The sequence below is a fragment of the Elgaria multicarinata genome, chromosome 7 (genome assembly GCF_023053635.1).
Source record: "Elgaria multicarinata webbii isolate HBS135686 ecotype San Diego chromosome 7, rElgMul1.1.pri, whole genome shotgun sequence".
Lineage (NCBI taxonomy): Eukaryota > Metazoa > Chordata > Lepidosauria > Squamata > Anguidae > Elgaria > Elgaria multicarinata.
In genome coordinates, this window is record NC_086177.1 from 51,473,799 (window position 1) to 51,494,680 (window position 20,882).

Sequence of the window (20,882 nt, forward strand, 5' to 3'; positions counted from 1 at the left end):
CGATTGAGGGGAGACATGATAGCACTCTTCAAATACTTAAAAGGTTGTCACACAGAGGAGGGCCAGGATCTCTTCTTGATCCTCCCAGAGTGCAGGACATGGAATAATGGGCTCAAGTTACAGGAAGCCAGATTCCAGCTGGACATCAGGAAAAACTTCTTGACTGTTAGAGCAGTACGACAATGGAATCAGTTACCTAGGGAAGTTGTGGGCTCTCCCACACTAGAGGCATTCAAGAAGCAGCTGGACAGCCATCTGTCAGGGGTGCTTTAGGGTGGATTCCTGCATTGAGCAGGGGGTTGGACTCGATGGCCTTGTAGGCCCCTTCCAACTCTGCTATTCTATGATTCTTCTATTGCACACTATAAGAAATCTTTATTCTACACTGCAAAAGGAGTACATTTATTGATGGAATGGGAGTCCCATAGCATTGGAAGCAACAAGCATACATCGCCTTTTAAAAGGCAGTCTACCAAGCCAGGAGGAAAAATGTGGTTAAGGAATTAATATTACTCATTTTACTAAGTAATGGCAAGTGAGGATCTGCAAAATATTGTGGTGCAGGAAGGAACAAGCATGGTGATGGGAAAACATGTCCTGCTCTCTATTCCAGCACTTCCCCTTTTCTTTACAAGGTCAGAAAGGTTTTTGTGTGCTTGCTAATATAATCCTACTTGTTTTAGTTTGCAAATTCTGATGCAATTTTTGACTAGTGGCACTCTGATGTACTGCCAATCTCCCAATATCCACTTCTAATCCACTGAGGTTTGCAAACTACTTGCCATGAGTAAGTAAGGTGTCCTTTTGTTCATTCATTCATTCATTCCATTCTTATACTCCTCAACAGCCAATAGCAGTCAGGGTGGTTTACAAAGTTTAAATGCTGAAAATACAATATAATAACATAATAAACCATTTTCCTTCAAAATAATTTTACACAATGAACAATTAAAATCCCAACCCATTAAAAACGTTGTCATATGCTGTCAAAGGTCCGTAAATAGAAGAAAGTCTTAACCTGGTATAGAAAAGATGACTATGGGCTCATCTACACCAAGCAGTATATTCCACTATGAAAGCGGTATATAAAAGACAGGAGCCACACTACTGCTTTAGAGTTGTCAGGTCACTTCAGTACCACTATAAAGATCCTGCAGTGCACTTCAATACTGCTGTAAAGCAGTAGTGTGGCTCCTGCCTTTTATATACCACTTTCACACTGCTTTCAAAGTGCAATATCCTGCTTGGGGTAGATGAGGCCAATGTTGGCTCTAGGCGAATCTCACTGGGAGATGGAAACCCAGGGGACCACCACTGCCCTGTCTCTTGTTGCCATCCTCTGAATCCCACTTGGAGGAGGGCCTCGAGATGATGAGCATAATGTACAGATAGGTTAATACCAGGAGAGGCCTTCCATTAGGTAGTGCAGCCCCAAGCCATGTAAGGCTTTGTAGGTCAATACCAGCACCTTCAATTGGGCTTGAAAATATACAGGCAGCCAGTGCAAGTGGGCCAGAATCAGTGTTTTATGTTCAGACCTTCTGGCCCCTGCATTTTGCACAAGCTGCAGCTACTGAACTGTCTTCAAAGGCAGCCCCACATAGAAGTGATCTGCAGTGATTACAGATCTGGAGGTTAACAGAGCACACTCTACTGAATTGAGTTTATCCCTCTCCAGATAGGTGCATAGCTAGGCCACCAACTGAAACTGGTGGCACTCTGTGCCACTGGGGACAGCTGAACTTAAAGCAACAAAGATGACTCCAGGAAAACCCCCAAGGTAAAAACCTGATTCTTTGGGAGAGAATTCAATCCCATCCAGAAGAGGTTGAACATCCTTCATCTATTCAGATGAACCACCCACTAACAGCAATTTGGTCTTGCTACGATTGAGTTTCAGTTTATCATTCCCATCCAGTTCATTGTCACAGCCAGGCACAGTTCTAACACATCCACAGCCTTACCTGATGATGATGAAAAGGGAAAATAGAGCTGTATGTCATCAGCAGACTGTTGACAATGCACTCCAAAACTCTGGATGCCTCCACTCAACAATTTTATGTAGATGTTAAATAGCATGAGGGCCAAAACTGACCTCTGCAGAACCCCATACAGAAGAAATCATGGGACCAAGCAACATTCCCTAAAAACCACCTTCTGGAGCTGACCATCCAAGTAAGAATGAAACCACTGCCATGCAGTACCCCCCACTTAGACAATTAGCCCACAAGGATATCATGGTCAATAGTATTGAAAGCTGCCATGACATCAGGGAGAATCAACAGGGTCATACTAGTCCAGTCTCTCTCCCAACATAAGTCATCATACAGGGTGAGACTGGAGACTGTTTCCATGCCAAAATCCAACTGAATTGGATCCAGATAATTGGCCTCATCCAAGAGCATCTGGAGCTGGTCAGCAACCACCTGCTTAAGGACCTTGCCCAGGAAAGGAACATTTGCCACTGGCCTAAAATTGTTCAAATCTTCCAAGTCCGGGGAGGATTTCTTCAGGAGTAATCTCAGTGCAGCATCTTTCAGGCAGCCAGGGACCACACCCACTAGCAAGGAGGCATTAATCACCTTCCTGACCCAGCCTGTTGTTCCTTCCTTGCTGGTTTTTATAGGTGAAGAGGGGCATGGATCTAATACAGAAGTGGTTGCTATAATTTGTCCAAACACTTTTTGTTTAAAAAAGCAACTTTTCCTACAGCATTTTCGATTTTGTTTTAACGAAACAAGGTAGATGTGTGCATACTTTTCCATGATTGAAAAAGAAACAGAATCTGAAACAGCTTCTGACTGTGTATCCGTCAAACACATGAAAGAGGTGCTGTAGAACATGAAATAACCAATTCGCCACAAGCAACTTTTATAACTATTTCCTCACTACTGTACACTTTTTACAACTTAGATTCTTGCTGCTGAGCTCATACAACCTGCCCTTGATTTCAGTTCATATTATCCTTGATCTATGGCAATTTATCCTTTAACTTAGCCTTTTCATATATGGAAAATATAAACCACTGCTGACGAGTCTCATACCAGAGTACAGTTAAACCAATGTTCAACAAATTTTAAATGCAAGCATAGACAAGGACAAAAATAAATCAAAAATAATTTCAGCTCTCCTAAAAATAAATCTTCACTGAAAAGTTATGGGTTACATTGAAGGGTTAGAATTGAAGGTTACCATTCCACTCCAAGAGCAGCTTCTGATCCAAGCAGATGCATTGGCTAATGGAAGAGGAAGAGAATGATTTTTGCTGATTCTGCCTTCCCCTTCAGCTCCCCATGCTACATTCCATGCTGTTCTAGAATGTCTCCTAACATTCTGAAACATAATTTGGTGGTGGAAGAGGATACAGGAGTACAGGGGGAATGATAAAAATGCACCCTTTTATGGGTGGAGATGTCTGCTGGATCAAAAGCTACTTCACAATCAGATGAGCACCATTGGATTCCACCCAATGCTGTTATGGAGTGATGTACAGCTATCCCATAGCACAGGGGTAAGCCAAGGGTCAGCAATTATGGATAGTTTAGTCCAAAACATCTGGAGGGCACCACAAAGCTTAATCCTGGTGAAATTTGGTACCAATTTATCTATAAATGAAAGTTCACAGGTAGCAAACAGGTGCATAACATGAGACCTTTCTTAAAATTTATTCAATAGTCTTCATTGCTTATAAAGCATGGGAGTTAATGGGAGCCTTAACTAACAATTTTGATGTTTCTTGATCTATGAATGAATTTGCAAGAGCACTAAGTCTTCTTTAAAAAAAATTTAAATCTTAGAACTTCCTTGTTTTTGAAAAGAAAAAATCATTGTTATATCTATCAGTCCTCTGCGTTTTTGAGAGGGGTCAGGAGTCACTGGTGCTCTAAAATACCTTTCTTTATCCATCATGCTAGGATGTTCTGAACATTCCAAATATATTGTCTTCATAAACTTTACAACAATGCTGTAAGGATAGGCAAGGACTACAACTCAATTAATCAGTGGCACAGGACAGAAAAAAAAAACCAATGCAGAAGAGATTGTTTATGGTAGTGAGGCAACTTAGGCATAGACTACAAATGAACGGGAAATCTTCTTTCCCTACCAGCACAATTTATTCTATAGGTGAGAAGGGAAGGTATGCACTCTACAATTCTCCCAAGGGGAGGTTAGGGGGAAAACTCTCTCAACACTTCCCTTTTGCTGATGGGAAACCATCCAATCTCAACTGTGCAATTTGCTCCACAGCTGAGGAATGAAGGAATGTACCATTGAGCCAAGGGAAAGCTATTTTAATCATTCCCTGCCTAAAAGGGAAACCTTCTGCTGCAGGTTCAACCAAGCAATTCCCACCCACCCCTCTTCTTGTCTGAATAGGAAAACTTTATCTCTTGACTAATTAAGCTCCATGCTCCTGAGCCAGGCCATTTGCGTAATGATCGTCTTTATACCAGCCCACTGAAGCAGTATTTCTATATGCTTCCCTGCCACTTATTAGCACAATAACCAAATAACCAGGTCACTAAAGCTTTCCTGCCCTCCTAGTTTGTACATCTACTGTACTTCTGGTGTATGTGTTGTTGTTTTTAAATGATGACAGTACTCCTTCTTGATCTTGTGGGAAGGACACTGAGCCAAGGGGGAAGTGACTGGGAGAGCCACACCTGCTGAGTTTCTGCAGGTGTTATACCTCAACTTATTTGCACAAAGACCTTCCACAAACTGGCTTTTTCAAAGAATTCTCCCAGGCTTGGGTGAAGTTATTCAATCTAGGCCAAACCAGCCAAATGTAAAATGTCGCCCACATTGCTGACTCCTCCTAGTTCCTTGCACCACTACCACATTACGCTAAGGTAGAGACTGGTGGAAGGCGCCCAGCTGCCATGCATACTACTCCTCTCACACCATTGCCAGTTCTTTCCCCCTTCCTCACCATCCTGACTTCATTGACCTATGATGTATAAACTAACCACATCTCACTCACTATTAACTAACTTAAAATCGACCTTTTCTGTTAAGATGTGACCTAGCTGCCATTGTGGATGCCTTGTTAACATTCAGTTTAGATTACTTTGACATAATTTATGTGCAGCTGTTTGTGAAAATTACTTGGAAGCTACATGACTGTTTTCAAATATCATGATTACATAACAGACATGAAAGTCATAAAGTTATTTAAGTAGAATTTCAGGATGGAAAGGCACCTTTCATGGAGACACCTGTAATAAAATTCTATCAGCCTCAAAAGCAGCATCAGGAAGGAAAAATTTCGAGTAGAGAAGCAGTAAGGAGGAGCTTAAACCTTCCCCTTCCTCTAGCATTTATTATTTAAATTTAAATTTATAAGCCACTTTCTACAACAAGCTCCTCAAAGCAGCAATCACCATAAAAAAAACAACCAACTAGGAACACACTACAAAAATAGCGATAAAACAGTAGCACTCTGTTTGTAGATCTCAGAGTGCTTGGTAGAAACGTATGTTGTTACTCACCCTATAAAAATCCCAGTAGTGTGTGACCCTGGGGTGGGAATTCTACAATACAAGCTCTGCCACTACAAAAGCTGTATTTCTAGTAGAGGACAATGTCTGCCCAACAGATCTTAGCTAATGGGCCATGTGGGGAACAGCACTCCCTAAAGTGTTTTAGACCCAGTCATTTAGGGCTTTAAAGTCAAAATCAGCACCTGAACTTAGCTCGAAAGCAAACTGATACCCAGTAAAATGCACAGAATTTTACACATGTTTTAAATGACCCTAGTGGCTAGTACCAGGCAAAAACTGTTATGAACTGTTGGAGGCTTCAAGGCTGTCTTCGCATCCCTGTCTAAAGTGCATTACAGAACTCAAATTGAAAGATTAACAAAACATGCAAGACAATGGCTAGAGTGCCGTTAAGAAAAAGGAGAAGCTGGTACAGAAATTTTTATAGAAATTTGTAAAAAAAATTCCTAGCTGCTCACCTACCCCATATTATGGGTTTTCATGTGTGTGTTTATCTCACAAACATGCATCTAGAACAAACTCAGGAAAAAGCAAGTGAGAAGAAAAGTGACAGACAGCCCCCCTTCTCAGTATTTCTCTGCTCTGTATTGCCCCTCCCAAGCCAGTTTTGGCCTAATGGAAGCAGCAATGGGGGCGGGGGTGGTTACAATAATTTGCATATAACATGCATGTTCTTCTACCTCTAATTTTAAATAGTCTATTTTTTGCAATATTTTATCATATCACGATTCCGTTGAACAATTCATTATGGAAAAGTAGAATATTCTACAATTAAAAATATAAAGCCAATGCAAGTATGACAATCCTAAACATTATAAATTACACAAAACATTTTTTTACTAATGATCAGAAATATACTTTATTAATAGCTCTTGTAATAACTATCTTTCGATTCAGCTATAACGGTATTGAGCTTAAAACTAAAAAAATGTGTAAAACCAAATGCCTCATATTTTCACATTTCCCGATGTTTTCACTAATAATATGATTCAAGATTAAGTATCTGCCTCATGATTCTGAGGCCTCAGCTAGACCTACAGGTCTAGCATCGTGACGGAGGGGTGAGGAACCCACGATATTGTTATTGCAAGATCTCCCCATCTGTTTACACGCAGCACGCGACAGCCTCGGAGGAACAGGACGCCGTCCCCCCCATTTTGGGTTTTTTTTTTGTTGTTGTTCTTAAAGCAGACAAGCGCAGGAGTGCTTGAGCGAAAAATGTGAGGGTTTTTTATGTAAAACAATTTTCCCACTCCCCTCAACCCACCCCCAATCGGTGCAGAGCTCCTGAGGAGCTCTGTGCCCCATATGCGGTTCCCAGCTCCTTGCAAGTAACCACGAGGAGCTCGGACAAACCGTGACGTCCGCCCACACATTCCGCGGTCTCGGGATCAGCCCAAGACTGCAGAAAAAGCGGCTACAACTGTAGGGCCATATCCTGGGGAAAGGGAGGGATCGTCATGTAGACGCACAGGGACGATCCCGGGGTAATCCCTGGGATATCGCCCTGTCTAGCTATGATCTGAATATGTAAACCTAGAATGCAAACATCTTTAGTCACCTCAGATTACTAGAAGGAATCAAAACTAGGCTGACAACTGTTACCCAGAGGACCTTTTCTTCTGTCACCCCCATAATGTGGAATGGCCTGCTGGAGGAGATTCGTAAACTTAACTCTCTCTGTGAATTTAAGACAGCTTTAAAGATTAGCTTTTTCCAGCAGGCCTACCCATATGAATGTGAAACCAAGAATTTTTAAGATGTGTTGGTTTGTTGTACTAATGTGGTTCCCCGCCTCGATCCAAAGGGAGAGACATTATCATCATCATCATCATCATCATCATCATCATCATTATTGCTGATGAGAGGGAATGGGGTCCCAGAGATGGAGAGCGGTCACCAAGTAAATAGCTTTTGAGGCCCTCATACAAACCTGACCCATAGAAGGCAAAGCTTCTTTTGTGAGCAAGCCAGGCTGAGAACATGACTAAGAAAGTATGCCAGCCTGCTGCCTGCAACAGTCACATGTCTATACTTTCCCTCATTTTCATAAACATTCCAGGCAGTAGGCATAGGAAAGAGGGAGACGAGCATGTGGCAGCTGAAACAAAAGATACAGGAAGCCCCTCCTGATCTTGCCTCCCTCCCTCCTCCTCTTCCCACTCCACCCCCACTTCCTGAAACACCTGTGTATGGATATGTGTAGCTGTTGCTAGGCAACAGACTAATGTACTCTTACTGCTTCCAGGCTATCCAGAAGCAGAAGGCTATTGATATGCAATAGCTCCACATGTTTACAGTTTCTCTTCCCCTTCTCAGAAGCAGAGATTTCAGAAAACTGGCTTTGGAGGAGGAGAGGATGTGGCAGAGAACGAAAGCAGAGGGGATTCATCCATCTCCCCATTCACATCAACAAAATAAGCAATTGGTAAATCTAGTTGCCAATCATAGCTATATAGGCACAATCTTATCCAGACTGGATTTGCTCAACTGGGTATCAAGAGTGGAGAAATCTAAGGTTTGATTAATACTTAACGCTAAACTATGATTTAGCATTAAGTGCACAAGTCTCTGAGCTTGCATGCTCCCCCTCCTCTCCCCTTCTCTAGCACAGCTGTAAGGAGAGCAGAAGCTTTCACTTCCAGTTCAACCAAGTACCATTACTTGTTATGTCCAAACCTGGATAGACTGTGATTAGTTTTAATTATAGTTTAAGGAAACACATGAACATCAAATTGTATTTAACTATCCTGGCTTTCCCCCGGTCATAATGAACACTAACCGCAGTTCTCAGTTCAGACATAATGACTAACTGTGGTTAGTTAAAAACAGAAGCAAAAGGCCCCAGTGGGTGAGTAGGAGGAGTACCTAGATTTGATCCTGTAGCATTATGCTTTGATTTCGTGTTTTATTTTGAACGCAGCTACAGTGTTGATATTGCCAAGTATCTTGTCCTCATGTAAAAAGATGCTGATCAAATTGTAGTGATGGAGTTACCAGCCGTACTAGTGAACTGCATCTAAGGCTCTGATGAAATTTAATTAAGCCTGTAACTGAAGCACAGGTTCCATGGGAGTCATTGCAGGTTAATACAAAGCCAAAAGTCAATAAGGCCTCCTTCCTGTATATTTATTTGTGTTTGGTAATCTAGAAACTATTTTCCTTGAACTTAAAAATGAAACCAAACAGCAGAGTGATTTTTCTGTGTCAACTAGCTCAGTTCAGGCTATAAATTATCCAGAGTGCCATGTCTCTCTGCACCCCCTACCCTCCTGCTGCTCAATCAAGCATGGTTGATCGAAGCACAGCATATTCCCATGAAGCAAACAACAGTAAGAGTTGCTGTAATGTGCAGGCTAATAGTATGAGCTAGTATGAGTTCTTATCACAGCAGGCAATAGTAGGCAAGTTAGTATCAGCCCCCCAACCCACCCTACCCTTCAGTTTGGGGGGGGGGGGAATGCTCACCTACCTACATTTGTTGGAAAGGTGACTAAGGCCTTAGCTAGACCTAAGATTTATCCCGGGATCACCCCGGAGTCATCCCTGCCTGCTCCCGGGATATCCTGTGTGTCATTTACATGAACAGGGATGACCCTGGGACGATCCCGGGATAAACCTTAGGTCTACCTAAGGCCTAAGTTAATATAAAGAAACACTTTGTACACTCAAAAAGTACTCTATAATTATTATATTGGTAATTTTTAGTGTTTGGACTCAAGCCAGCCTTACTAGGACATCCCAGACAGCAGCCTTGGACAGTGATGGAAACGCCTTTCCTTTCAGAGCCTCTCAGGAACAACAGGGATAAAGATAGAATTAAGAACGTAATCCTAGCATGAAAGGAAAGAAAAGAGAGCAATGGAATGAGACAAGGAAGCCAGTGGTGCAAGGGATGGGTTGTGAACACCCACTCTCTGAACCAGGGTGCAAATGAAAATGTTTTTATCCATTTACTTTCTTGATATGATACAGTGCAGTTGTTCTATTGGGTTATATGAATAACACCACATCAGAGTTTAATATGCTACAGGATACAGCAGGATGAATAGAAAGTAGCGGGAAATCTTGGAGCTCAAGAGTCAGCATGATGGAAGTAGTTTAACCTTTTACCAAGGCAGCCAAATGTCTAAGACTCAGAAAATTTGCCTATAGAAATGTGTAAACATGAGAAATAAAAAACAATTGTATGCTATGAAAAGTGGGGAGCCAATACCTCCCTTTTGTGGACTTGCTGGAGACTCAGGGAAGTGTTGCCTGGGAGGGGGAAACTGCCAAGCATCAGTACAATGCTTAAAAGTGAGAGGATTACATTGCTGAGTGAGAAATATTGTCCCCCTACCCATTTGGTGCACTTACTGCTCTCAATTTTCTTTCACTTTTTTGGACCATCTCAACTACACAAATTCCTCCTGTTCCTTAGTATTATTTCCTCCCTGGTCCTTGTCAACTGTGCGCAGATTAGCTTATCAGCAGTCTTGCCTTGTCAATTTCTTGTATATTACCTACTTCAGGTCAGTGCTATTGAGGGCTGCAACAGACGAGGGCATTGACAAGGCAGGTCTACATATATTGGACAGGTGGAAGTGTACTCTTGTGCCCATGCAAAAGAACGGGAAATAAAAAAAATCACAAACACACTTGGGTACTCCAAAAGCACTGAAAAAATAATTTTAAAAAGGTGGAAGGTGACAGTCACTCCAAAATGTCATTTCGGTATCAGTGGAGGGGCAACCACTGGTGAGGGAGGCTGGAAGCAGCACTGGTGAAATTGCAAAGAGTGGCATGGGCTTTTTTTTGCCAAGTGGTTCTTCAGCCAATCCTAGAAACTCACAATAAAATCACTCACCCAGGTTTGGACAATATGACAATCCAGCATAGGTATGAACAACCCTACAAAAAAGGTGGCTCGTTAGCGAAAATTGAGCCATCCTGCAGAAAATGTGCTGGGTTCAGACAATCCACCATGGCTGGCTGCCCACAGAGGGTTGTCATGTTGTGCGAAACCAGTCACAGTGTTTCTCTATTTGCACCAAATTACAGTAGCCTAGATTTACCAAATATATTTTTTCTTATATTATGCATTCTGTCAATAACTGGATTAATTGCTCTGTTAAATCACCTAGGAGAATTTCATAACCAGTAAATGATTTCAATTCTTAAATAAAAGTTGGTAGAAAGAACTTTGAGCACAATTTGGCGCATAAACATTGACTAGCAAAAATCTCCTATTTGCCTTCACAAAATTAAGCCATGTCCTTTCTTATCTGAAATTTTATCAAATAGAACAAACTGCAGTGGTTCATTCATGACACAAAATTGGGTGGGATAGTTAATACCCTGGAAGACAGAAACAAACTTCAAAGTGATCTTGATAGGCTGGAGTGCAGGGCTGAAAACAATAGAATGAAATTTAATAGGGATAAATGCCAAGTTCTACATTTAGGAAATAGAAACCAAAGGCACAGTTACAAGATGGGAGATACTTGGTTCAGCAATACTGCAAGCGAGAAGGATCTTGGAATTGTTGTAGATCGCAAGCTGAATATGAGCCAACAGTGCGATATGGCTGCAAGAAAGGCAAATGCTATTTTGGGCTGCATTAATAGAAGTATAGCTTCCAAATCACGTGAGGTACTGGTTCCTCTCTATTTGGCCCTGGTTAGGCCTCATCTAGAGTATTGTGTCCAGTTCTGGGCACCACACTTCAAGGAGGACACAGAGAAGCTGGACCGTGTTCAGAGGAAGGCAACCAGGATGATCAGGGGTCTGGAAACAAAGCCCTATGAAGAGAAACTGAAACAACTGGGCATATTTAGCCTGGAGAAGAGACGATTGAGGGGAGACATGATAGCACTCTTCAAATACTTAAAAGATTTTCACAAAGAGGAGGGCCAGGATCTCTTCTTGATCATCCCAGAGTGCAGGACACAGAATAACGGGCTCAAGTTACAGGAAGCCAGATTCCGGCTGGACATCAGGAAAAACTTCCTGACTGTTAGAGCAGTACGACAATGGAACCAGTTACCTAGGGAAGTTGTGGGCTCTCCCACACTAGAGGCATTCAAGAAGCAGCTGGACAGCCATCTGTTAGGTATGCTTTAGCGTGAATTCCTGCATTGAGCGGGGGGGGGGGGGGTTCGACTCAATGGCCTTATAGGCCCCTTCCAGCTCTACTATTCTATGATTAATGCAATCCTACACAGGTCTATCGAGTTCAATGGCTCTTAGTCCTAGATAGGTAGGTATAAGATTACAGACTCACTCATTTAATTTCTACTTTAGTTTTTCTTACAATGGTCATCTTCCGGCAAAATAGAAAACCGCTGCCAATATTTCAATCTACCTGTTGACATCTATGTAATGCCTCTTTTTGATAACCTGCTTCAATTATAATTTTTGAGATCATCTTACTGAGTTGGTTCGGTTCCTTTAAATCAGTATATTAGAAAACAAAATGTTACATATTTTTATAATAATTCAATACAGCTACTATCCTAACCTATCTAGGGTAGCAGTTGGGCATGCCTGTTGCCTAAGACCCCCTGTGTGTCACCTAGATTAGCAGGTTTGACCCCTGGACGATCCAGGGATAAACCTTAGGTCTAGCTATGGCCACAGTTGCAATCAAGGTTTCCCATCCAGTTCAGGGAGACCCAATGCCCTTATTGGCAAGAATAGGGATACTTAGCTTAGCACTATGCAGGCACATAGCTGCTCAGTAATTACAACACACAATGAATGGTGGGGGAGATCTTTGCTATGAGCTGCTAGCCCACTCAACGTCTTTGTGCCCTTTCCCCAAGTTACTGATAGTAGCTATTCTATCAGTAGGACAGGGAATTGCAAAACACCCATTGTATTCAATGGCACTTACTCCCAGGTAAATGCGTGTAGCAGGTATGGGCAACTTGAAGTCCAACAATATCTGGAGTGCCACAACGCCAATCAACTTCAATGGTGGCTATGCTTGCAAAGGGTGATGAGAGTTGCAGTCCAACAACATCAGGACGACCACAAATTGTCCACACTTGGTATACAGGATTGTAGCTAAAGCGATGATTAGGAGTCTATGTTATTACAGTAACTTGGAATGTGTTCACAGATCCTGAATCCTTTCTTTAGGATAATTATTTAAGGAGGTGGCAGATCAAATTAAATCTAAATGATCTCTTTAAATATATTTAAAGAGATTTTCCCTTTAAATATATTATTAAATTTTTAAATATAACACCTTCCTGCTTTCCCAATTTATGAACAAACTGATATAATTTTGTGGTTTTTTTAAAAAAAATTAAGCATCCGTTATCGGAATATTGGAGAATGTGGTCCGTTTATTATTGGTTTTCAAATTCCATCTTGAGTTCATAATAATAATAATAATAATAATAATAATAATAATAATAATAAGAAGAAGAAGAAGAAGAAGAAGAAGAAGAAGAAGAAGAAGTTATCTAGCATTTTGAGTATTCAGAATGCCCCATAGATGTTCTCTCAGAATCTTACAACAGCTCTATACAATACTATTATCTACAGATTGCAAATGGAAGGACTACGGCTGAGTAGTAATGGCTTACGAAAACCTATCTCATGTTCTCATTTCTAAGGGTTTTAATTGGACATTCTTGGATTCACAGTTGAAAAAGTCTTAGCTGCAACACTCCATCAGCTTTCATTTTAACAAGTTTATGTCTAGTAACCACAGGCATGATCCATCCCTTTCTCGAGACTCCTGTGTGCACAATTTTTCCTCCCATGCTCTAGCTGGTCTATCACTCTGAAATCATGCACCACCATGAGCTAGGGTAGCCATATGAAAAGGAGGACAGGGCTCCTGTATCTTTAAGAGTTGTATTGAAAGGGGAATTTCAGCTGGTGTCATTTGTATGGATGTAGCTCCTCATGAAATTCCCTCTTCATCACAACAGTTAAAACTGCAGGAGATATACTAGAGTGACCAGATACAAAAGAGAACATGACTCATGTTAAGTCCTGAAATGTCCATTATAAGTCAAAATTTTCTTTTTGGCTACTATCCAAAGAATATTCAATTTTTCAAGAAAAAAAAGAACAATCTTAAAAATGTAAAACATTTAACGAACCTAATACACAAGCAGTGTATCTCTATCCTATCTCCTCTCATTGTGAGTCAGGGTGGAAAGCACGTGGACTACTATCTCAGCACAGTGTGGGCACAAAGACGTTGAATGGGCTAGCAGCTCATAGCAAAGATCTCCCCCACCATTCATTGTGTGTTGTAATTACTGAACAGCTATGTGCCTGCATAGTGCTAAGCTAAGTATCCCTATTCTTGCCAATAAGGGCATTGGGTCTCCCTGAACTGGATGGGAAACCTTGATTGCAACTGTGGCCATAGCTAGACCTAAGGTTTATCCCTGGATCGTCCAGGGGTCAAACCTGCTCATCTAGGTGACACACAGGGGATCCAGTGCTCAGGCAGGGGCGAACCCTGGATGATCCCAGGATAAATCTTAGGTGTAGCTGTGGCCTCAGTGGCAGAAGCCTTTAGCCTCAAGCAACTTGCCTTGCTATCAGTGCAGAGTACAGGAGCACTCAGGATTTTTTTTAAAAAAAAAACTATGAAAAGAAAAAGGAAGGAATATTTATAGTTGATATTACATGTATTTATTAGGCAGTTGTAAACGTTACTGAGAGTTTAATGGTACTTACTCCCAGGTAAGCAAGAATAGGGTAGCAGTCTAAATGTAGATAAACTTTCCAAGCACCTTCTGCACATGTCTGTACAGATTACAGATAATTCTGTTAGGCATATACAAGCCAACTGTTTTCTACTTATACAAATTCTAAATATCTAAAGATAATACTGAGCCAATGATGTTTGTATGCAGCATTCAAATATGTTAAGCTTAATCATCTTTTACAAAGAGAAAAGTATATAACAGATGTTACACTTGTCACAACTAGTAGCATATGTCCTTAATATGTTTACTCTGCCACACAAAGGGCAAAACAACCATCAATACAGGATTAAAAATGGCACAAGTCAATTTCTGTTAACTTAAAAAAAATGTCAATCACCACTCTGCCCTCAAAGCCCAATTCAAACAGTAGTGTTCCAACTTCCACTATAAATCTTTCTGCAAACATTCTCCTTAAATATATGGAGATAATGATTATTAACAAAAATTTCTTTTCTAACTTGTCTATAGAATAATACAACACAACTTCAACATCATGCAAAATCAAACACAATAGCACAGCTGTGGTGTAAAGCATAGTATTTAAAAAACATAATTAGTAAACAATAGAAAATTCTTCCAATACTTTCATAACTCTTTATAAAAAAATATAAAAATACATGTCTCAAAAAACTAAGCACAGCATACAGAACTACATACATCTGATAAACTGCTATCTATTCATTAAGAAAAGATACAGCAACAAAATAAATATAACTCCATTAAAAATGCCAAAGCTACTACACTGAAATCTATTAAGATTAAAATAGAAAATATCTAAGATACAATATGAATGTTTTCACAATAACTTGTAAATAAGTGTATCTGATTCTACCTTCAATGAATTGTAACATTAATTTAGTAGGAGCTGTGCTTTAAATGATGATCTCTGCAGCACAATCCTTAGCATATTTACTGGGTGTTAAATCTCACTGATTTCAATGGGATATATTTCCAAATAAGGCTGATTTACACTTTATTTACACTTACCTGGGAGTAAACATGCCTACAATTACACTATTAGTCAGTGTGGGCACAATCCGTCTGCCTGTGGAGGATTCTGATAGATTCTGAGCATGGATTTCCTCCCACCTCCACCCCCAGGCAGCACAATTATACAGTGGGGGAAATAGGAACATAAGAAGTGCCCTGCTGGATTAGACCAAGGGCCCATCTAGTCCAGCATTCTGTTCACACAGTGGCCAACCAGCCATCGGCCACGGACCAACAAGGAAGACATGGTGCAGAATTCTCTGCAACCCCTCCCTTAGTAACTTATGACCTTACAAGTTACTTGTGCATTTACTGAGTGGAGGGGAAACACCACTCTAGGTACTGCACTGTAGGGCAAGTGGATTGTGCCTAATATATGCATCATATTTGAAAATATTTTCAGAATTACAAAATTGTAATGTAGAAAATTAACAGATTCAAAGCAGAGTAAGCTTCACTGCCTATTACAATGCAGGCTAGTTAAAAATCTCAGATGAGGGATTTGTTCAGAAAGAGAAAAAGATTTATTTTATCCCATTTAAATCACAGCAACTACATTCCAGGTCAAGAATACACAACAGTTATTTAGAGATAAAAGGTATTTTGGAACACTGTTGCAATTATCTGTTTATGTTTATCCTTGCTTTATATAGCCATACTCCATTTATCACTAAACAGAAAACATTGAAATTTAACAGAACACTCTAAATATCATATTATTTATTTGGGTATTTGTCTTTATTTCTGTATGTCACACAATTTTCATCCAAGTTATGGCACTAGCTCAAAAAGCTAGTACCATGTTTATATCAAATATAAATTGGTTAGGATCCAAAGAGTTACTTTAGGTGAGCCAAAGGGCTTGCAAGTGCACAGTAGGACCCTGGCTTTTTTTTCTTTGAGCACCAGAGTGCCTTGCCATTATTCAAAATGGATTTTGAAACTTACATTATTTTCAGAAATGCTTTGCCATGTGTCATAGGGGATAGCAGCTTGAGGAAGCATTTCCAAGCCTCTGGCTCATGGAACTAGTTGCAAGAATTGTATGCTTGCAACATGGGGTCTGAAGATAGATGTGGTGCTCAAGACAGACCTTTTAATCAATAAGTAAAGACAGTAGAGCAGTGCAACAAAAACAAATACTGCAATTGGGTGCAGAATCACATCTAAGAGTTCACTCAAATGAGACTTCGACATGCATGACTCAACAGAACTGCAGCCAAAACACTTACTTGCTTTTGCCTAAAATAAGCATAGTTTCATCTGTAAACCTTTTTTTTTTTACAAATTTATTTCACATAAACAAATCAAAGTAAGTCTACTATAAAAGATTTTATTTACAAGAATATGACATATTCTATGCCTTTGCTCTTGTTTCATATTTGGACGCAGACAGCTCCAAATATGAACCTGGAAGATCAACCTTGATTTCCTAGCTTCGCATGCTTCCAGAAAAGACCAACGATGCAGGGAAAAGGTGACCTTTATGCTTCATCAATATAGAAGAGGCCTGCACTTGCTTACTGTACTTTATAAACTCATTCAACAACTGATTCACCTGAAATAACACCCTGTCCTTTGGGCCTAACTCAGCCTTTTCAGTTTCTGATGCAGTAACATTGAGTTTTCTGTGTATGGAAATTTCAAACAAATGCCTCTATTTGTAAGAACGTAAAGTGCCTGTATAATTTTACCACATTAAAAAAGTGAAGAAGTCTGTTAGGCCTGAGATCCAAAGGGATGCAACTAAAGGTTAAGGAAGCAGCAGCAATTAACATTTATGTTTGCAAAATAAAGTTTGCCATAATAAACAGTTCAACCCTATATCTCTTTACTCAGAAGTATGACCCATTGAGTACATTGGACCTATTCCCAGGTAAATTGGTATAGGATTGCAGCCTTAAAAGCCATACAGTTGAATACTGGATCCATTTCCAGAAGAAGTTCATCATTTTTAATAATTTCTGTCAACTGAGAGAGCAGTTAAGCAGTATGTGAGTAGCTTTCTGAATAATTGCATTTGATGCAAATTTATAACTACATCAAAGCCATATTTCTTTTTTAAAAAATATACTGAAATATACCAAATATACCAGTCCAGACTATTAGAAACATGAAATAAAGGAATAGTTCTGTGTCCAACCCCCTTCTCTGCCAAGAGTAAGAAGATACTCCCTTGTAAAGGGGAGAGGAAAAAACACTTCATATTAGTAACCAAAAAGGAAAACAAAAAACTGTCAGGCCTCACAATGAAAGCAGAGCAATGCAGTTACCTACATATATTTTTTCAAATGTTACATGTTCAGTTTGCTTTTATGTAATCAAAAAATAACATTTAACAATATTTCAAAACAATCCAATGAAAATCTGCATTATTAAAAATGCAACCTCATAATTTATTTTAAAATTCACTACAAATTAGATACTAAAGTAATCCCATTGGTATTTCCTCTCTGAACATACCAATACACAAAAACAAGAAATGAACATTTTGTTGTTCACAAGCCATGACCATTAACACTTGGATCTAAGGTGTTAACTTAAGGAAGTTCTTGGAAGAAAAGTTTTCCATACCTTCAGTTCCCAACCAGCCACCTATGTCCTATCCCACATTACTCAGTAACCCCAGGCTTTTCAATGGGTGCAGATATCCAAGGGTTTGGATAACTTTCCTTCTTTGAACTTCCTTATGTTAACTTTTTATTTTAATCTTTTAAATTATGTAGTTGTTTTACTGTTTTAATGTTCCTATTATTTTGAAGTTGTCATTTTAAATTGTTGTGTACACCCTCAATGGCGTTTTAACAAATAAGGTGCTACATGAATATTAATAATGAATGTATCCAAGTCTATCAATACAATCCTAATGTCTACTGAAAAATAAGCTCCATTGAGTTTAATGGGCTTTGATAAGTGATATAGGACTTCAGTTTTAAGAATTTTAAATATAAAAGGATGATTGTTAAAAAATGCCTGACCTGACCATTCCCTAACCTTGCCACCATGAAAAAACAACCACCAGTAAAATAGACAAGTCATCTCAAAACTGTATATATTATACTATTTATTTGTATCACTTTTCACTAATATCCTGTACCAACTAAAGCTAACAGAAAGCTGCCACAAAATTTGTTAATCCACAAAACTAAAATTGTACATAGCTCTTGACTGCTTTTATAATGCTTCCTTAAATATTTTCAAGATCAAAAAATGCAGCACCGGAATCACAGCATTTCTTCTAAACTATATACTTCTAATGTCAATGCTAAAGTCAATGTTAATAAATTGATCACAAAACTTAAGACTTTAAAATTATAAACAAGTTGATCCATACAAGTTTGATCCAACCAAAATGCAAGGACAAAGGAAGATGAAAGAGGACTTTTAAATCTTACCTGGGTGTAGTCAAAGTCTGAAAGTGGGGCTATACTCTTGATGTAGTCCGCTCGGAATTGGTTTTCTTGGTTGGCCAGTGGAACTGGAGGTATTAAAGTGCTCATTGCTGAAACTATAGTCTACAACAAGAAAAACACAGGAATAGGACATATTAATGTGGATAAATCATAAACACAGGATTGCTAGATGATTTGGTCTCATATGAAAAATAGGATTTTTCTCTGCATGTACAATCCAATTGCTAAAAACATACAATTTAAAGAACAATAAAATGCATTCTTACCACAATTGCATCTTTTACATTTTTTCGAATATCCAAAATTTTCTGTTTCTTTTCTCTGTATCAGACAAAAAAAGTCACAAATCAACGTTAAGAAAGGCTATGAATATTCACCTGCTGCTGAGACCTTGAAACTCAAATTTAAAAAGCTATTTTATACCTAATATTCACAACTCATTTCATGATGGAAAATTTAGCACAAGTTCAATTAAAATAAATTATTTATGTTACTGTCACATGACACATGTCAAATGACTATGTTTAAAGGGTTTTGGGGGGAAGGACTACAAGTCATCTGCTCACTTATACTTCAAGCTGACAATTCCAGACATTCTAACTAATCTTATCATTAATAGTTGTTATTACACTGCTTATATTAAACTCTAAAAAAAAAAAAGAATTCTGAGATAAATAATATAATCTAAAATCACATTGTAATACATTACAGTTCCTTTTAAATTGGTTTCTTTTTTATCGGCTTGAAAAAGAGAAGCATTTTAAATATGTGCATGATCTATATTTCAAATATGTTCACGATATACATCTTGTATATACATAGACAACACTTAGTATTTGCTGTTTTAAGAAGTAGTCGCCATGTTGTTGCTACACAAGGGCCTATTAAGCACTGCAGTAGCAACAATGTAAAATACAGTAGAAGGACCAGACCAGGAGGGGGGAACACAAATTCATGGTTCTCTTAATATACATCAGCATTAATTTCCATGCTTTGTGGTGGGGTAAGTTGATGAAGGCAAATCATGACTAAACTACATACAAAGGGTGAGAAAGATGAATTCTCCAGTTTGAGTTAATGTGTTTATAGACGTATGCTGTTTGGGGTTTTAATTTTGCACATTCACCCCCAAGTAACAATAATTCTTACTCTGAATTAAATCCATTTACATGCAAGATCCTCATTTGCTTGACAATAGTGCTTTTTCCTGACTCACCAGCTCCTGAAAGAGAAAAAGAAAAGAAAAGAAAAATGCGTGATATAGACATTTGGGAGAAGGGAAAATGGGGAAGACAGGTTGAAAGCATCTCTCTTCTCCAAAAACATTCAGACACATACTTAAGTTAATCTGTGCGTTTTACACACACTGTTTAATAAAACGGGGCTGCATTCTTCTCATCTCATATTATCTTGTACATAAATAGCATAGTTTTGTCTATTATCTGCCTGCCATGGGAAACTGAACTGCACCACTGCAACCTCATCTCCCTCCCCCACCAAAAAGCCGTTCTTCCTTACCCAGCAGAAGCAAACGGTGTGTGGCTTTATATGCCAGTCGCTCTTTCTGCAACTGCTTCTCTATTTTTTTGTTGGCTTCTCGCTGTGCTTTCTCATCAATACGCTGATCCTCCGTTTTGCTGTTGCCCAAACACCCCATTGCTGTCCCTTAGGGTGGATGTCAGATTGTACTATTTATGTATAATTCTATTCAAAGAAATAATTTTAACAGATGATATTTATATCCCTGTGGTGGTATCTCTCCTCTTTCTTCCCCACCAGTTGTTCAAATAAAATGGTTTCTGGTCGTTTTCTGATCACAGTTGGTTTCTTTTTCCTCCCCCAAAGAGATGCAAAGAGCTTCCGGAAGAGGTAAGTGTTTTTAAACAGAACAGAAATCTGTACAAAATGCCTAACACACAGTGAAAAAAGAGAAGGGCTCCTCCTGGAAATCAGCCTAATGCTGCCTTCCTCTCACCACCACGCACGCACGCACGCACACACACACACACGCACACACACACACACACAGAGAGCTGCGCACACACACTTACAATCCCTATATTTCTCTGTAAAGGTCTATTTTTGTCTTTCTAACTCAGCACTGCCTCTTTCTGTGAGACCAGGAAACAGTCAAAGTACAGACGCTGCAGAAGTGAAGGCAGAAGGGGGAGGGAGGGAGGAGGAGAGCTGGATTCTATGGGCTGTGCTAATAAATTCTTAAATGGGATAATTGGAAGTAAAAAAAATGGGGG

The 20,882-nt window shown here is 39.4% G+C and overlaps 1 protein-coding gene across 2 annotated transcripts in view; it reads right to left on the reverse strand.

Moving 5' to 3' along the window:
• Positions 1-20,882, reverse strand: part of GNAL (G protein subunit alpha L) — a 146,592-nt gene that overhangs the window by 87,843 nt on the left and 37,867 nt on the right. The window contains exons 1-4 of one of the 2 annotated variants that reach the window (XM_063130533.1): positions 20,149-20,603; positions 19,780-19,852; positions 18,897-18,951; positions 18,613-18,732 (exon numbers count right to left, since the gene is read on the reverse strand). In XM_063130533.1, coding sequence (XP_062986603.1) covers positions 18,613-18,732; positions 18,897-18,951; positions 19,780-19,852; positions 20,149-20,287 — 387 coding nt within the window. In that variant the 5' untranslated portion in view covers positions 20,288-20,603. Of the gene's footprint in view, positions 1-18,612; positions 18,733-18,896; positions 18,952-19,779; positions 19,853-20,148; positions 20,604-20,882 lie in introns of those variants that run through there. The other variant, XM_063130531.1, reaches the window with a different exon arrangement.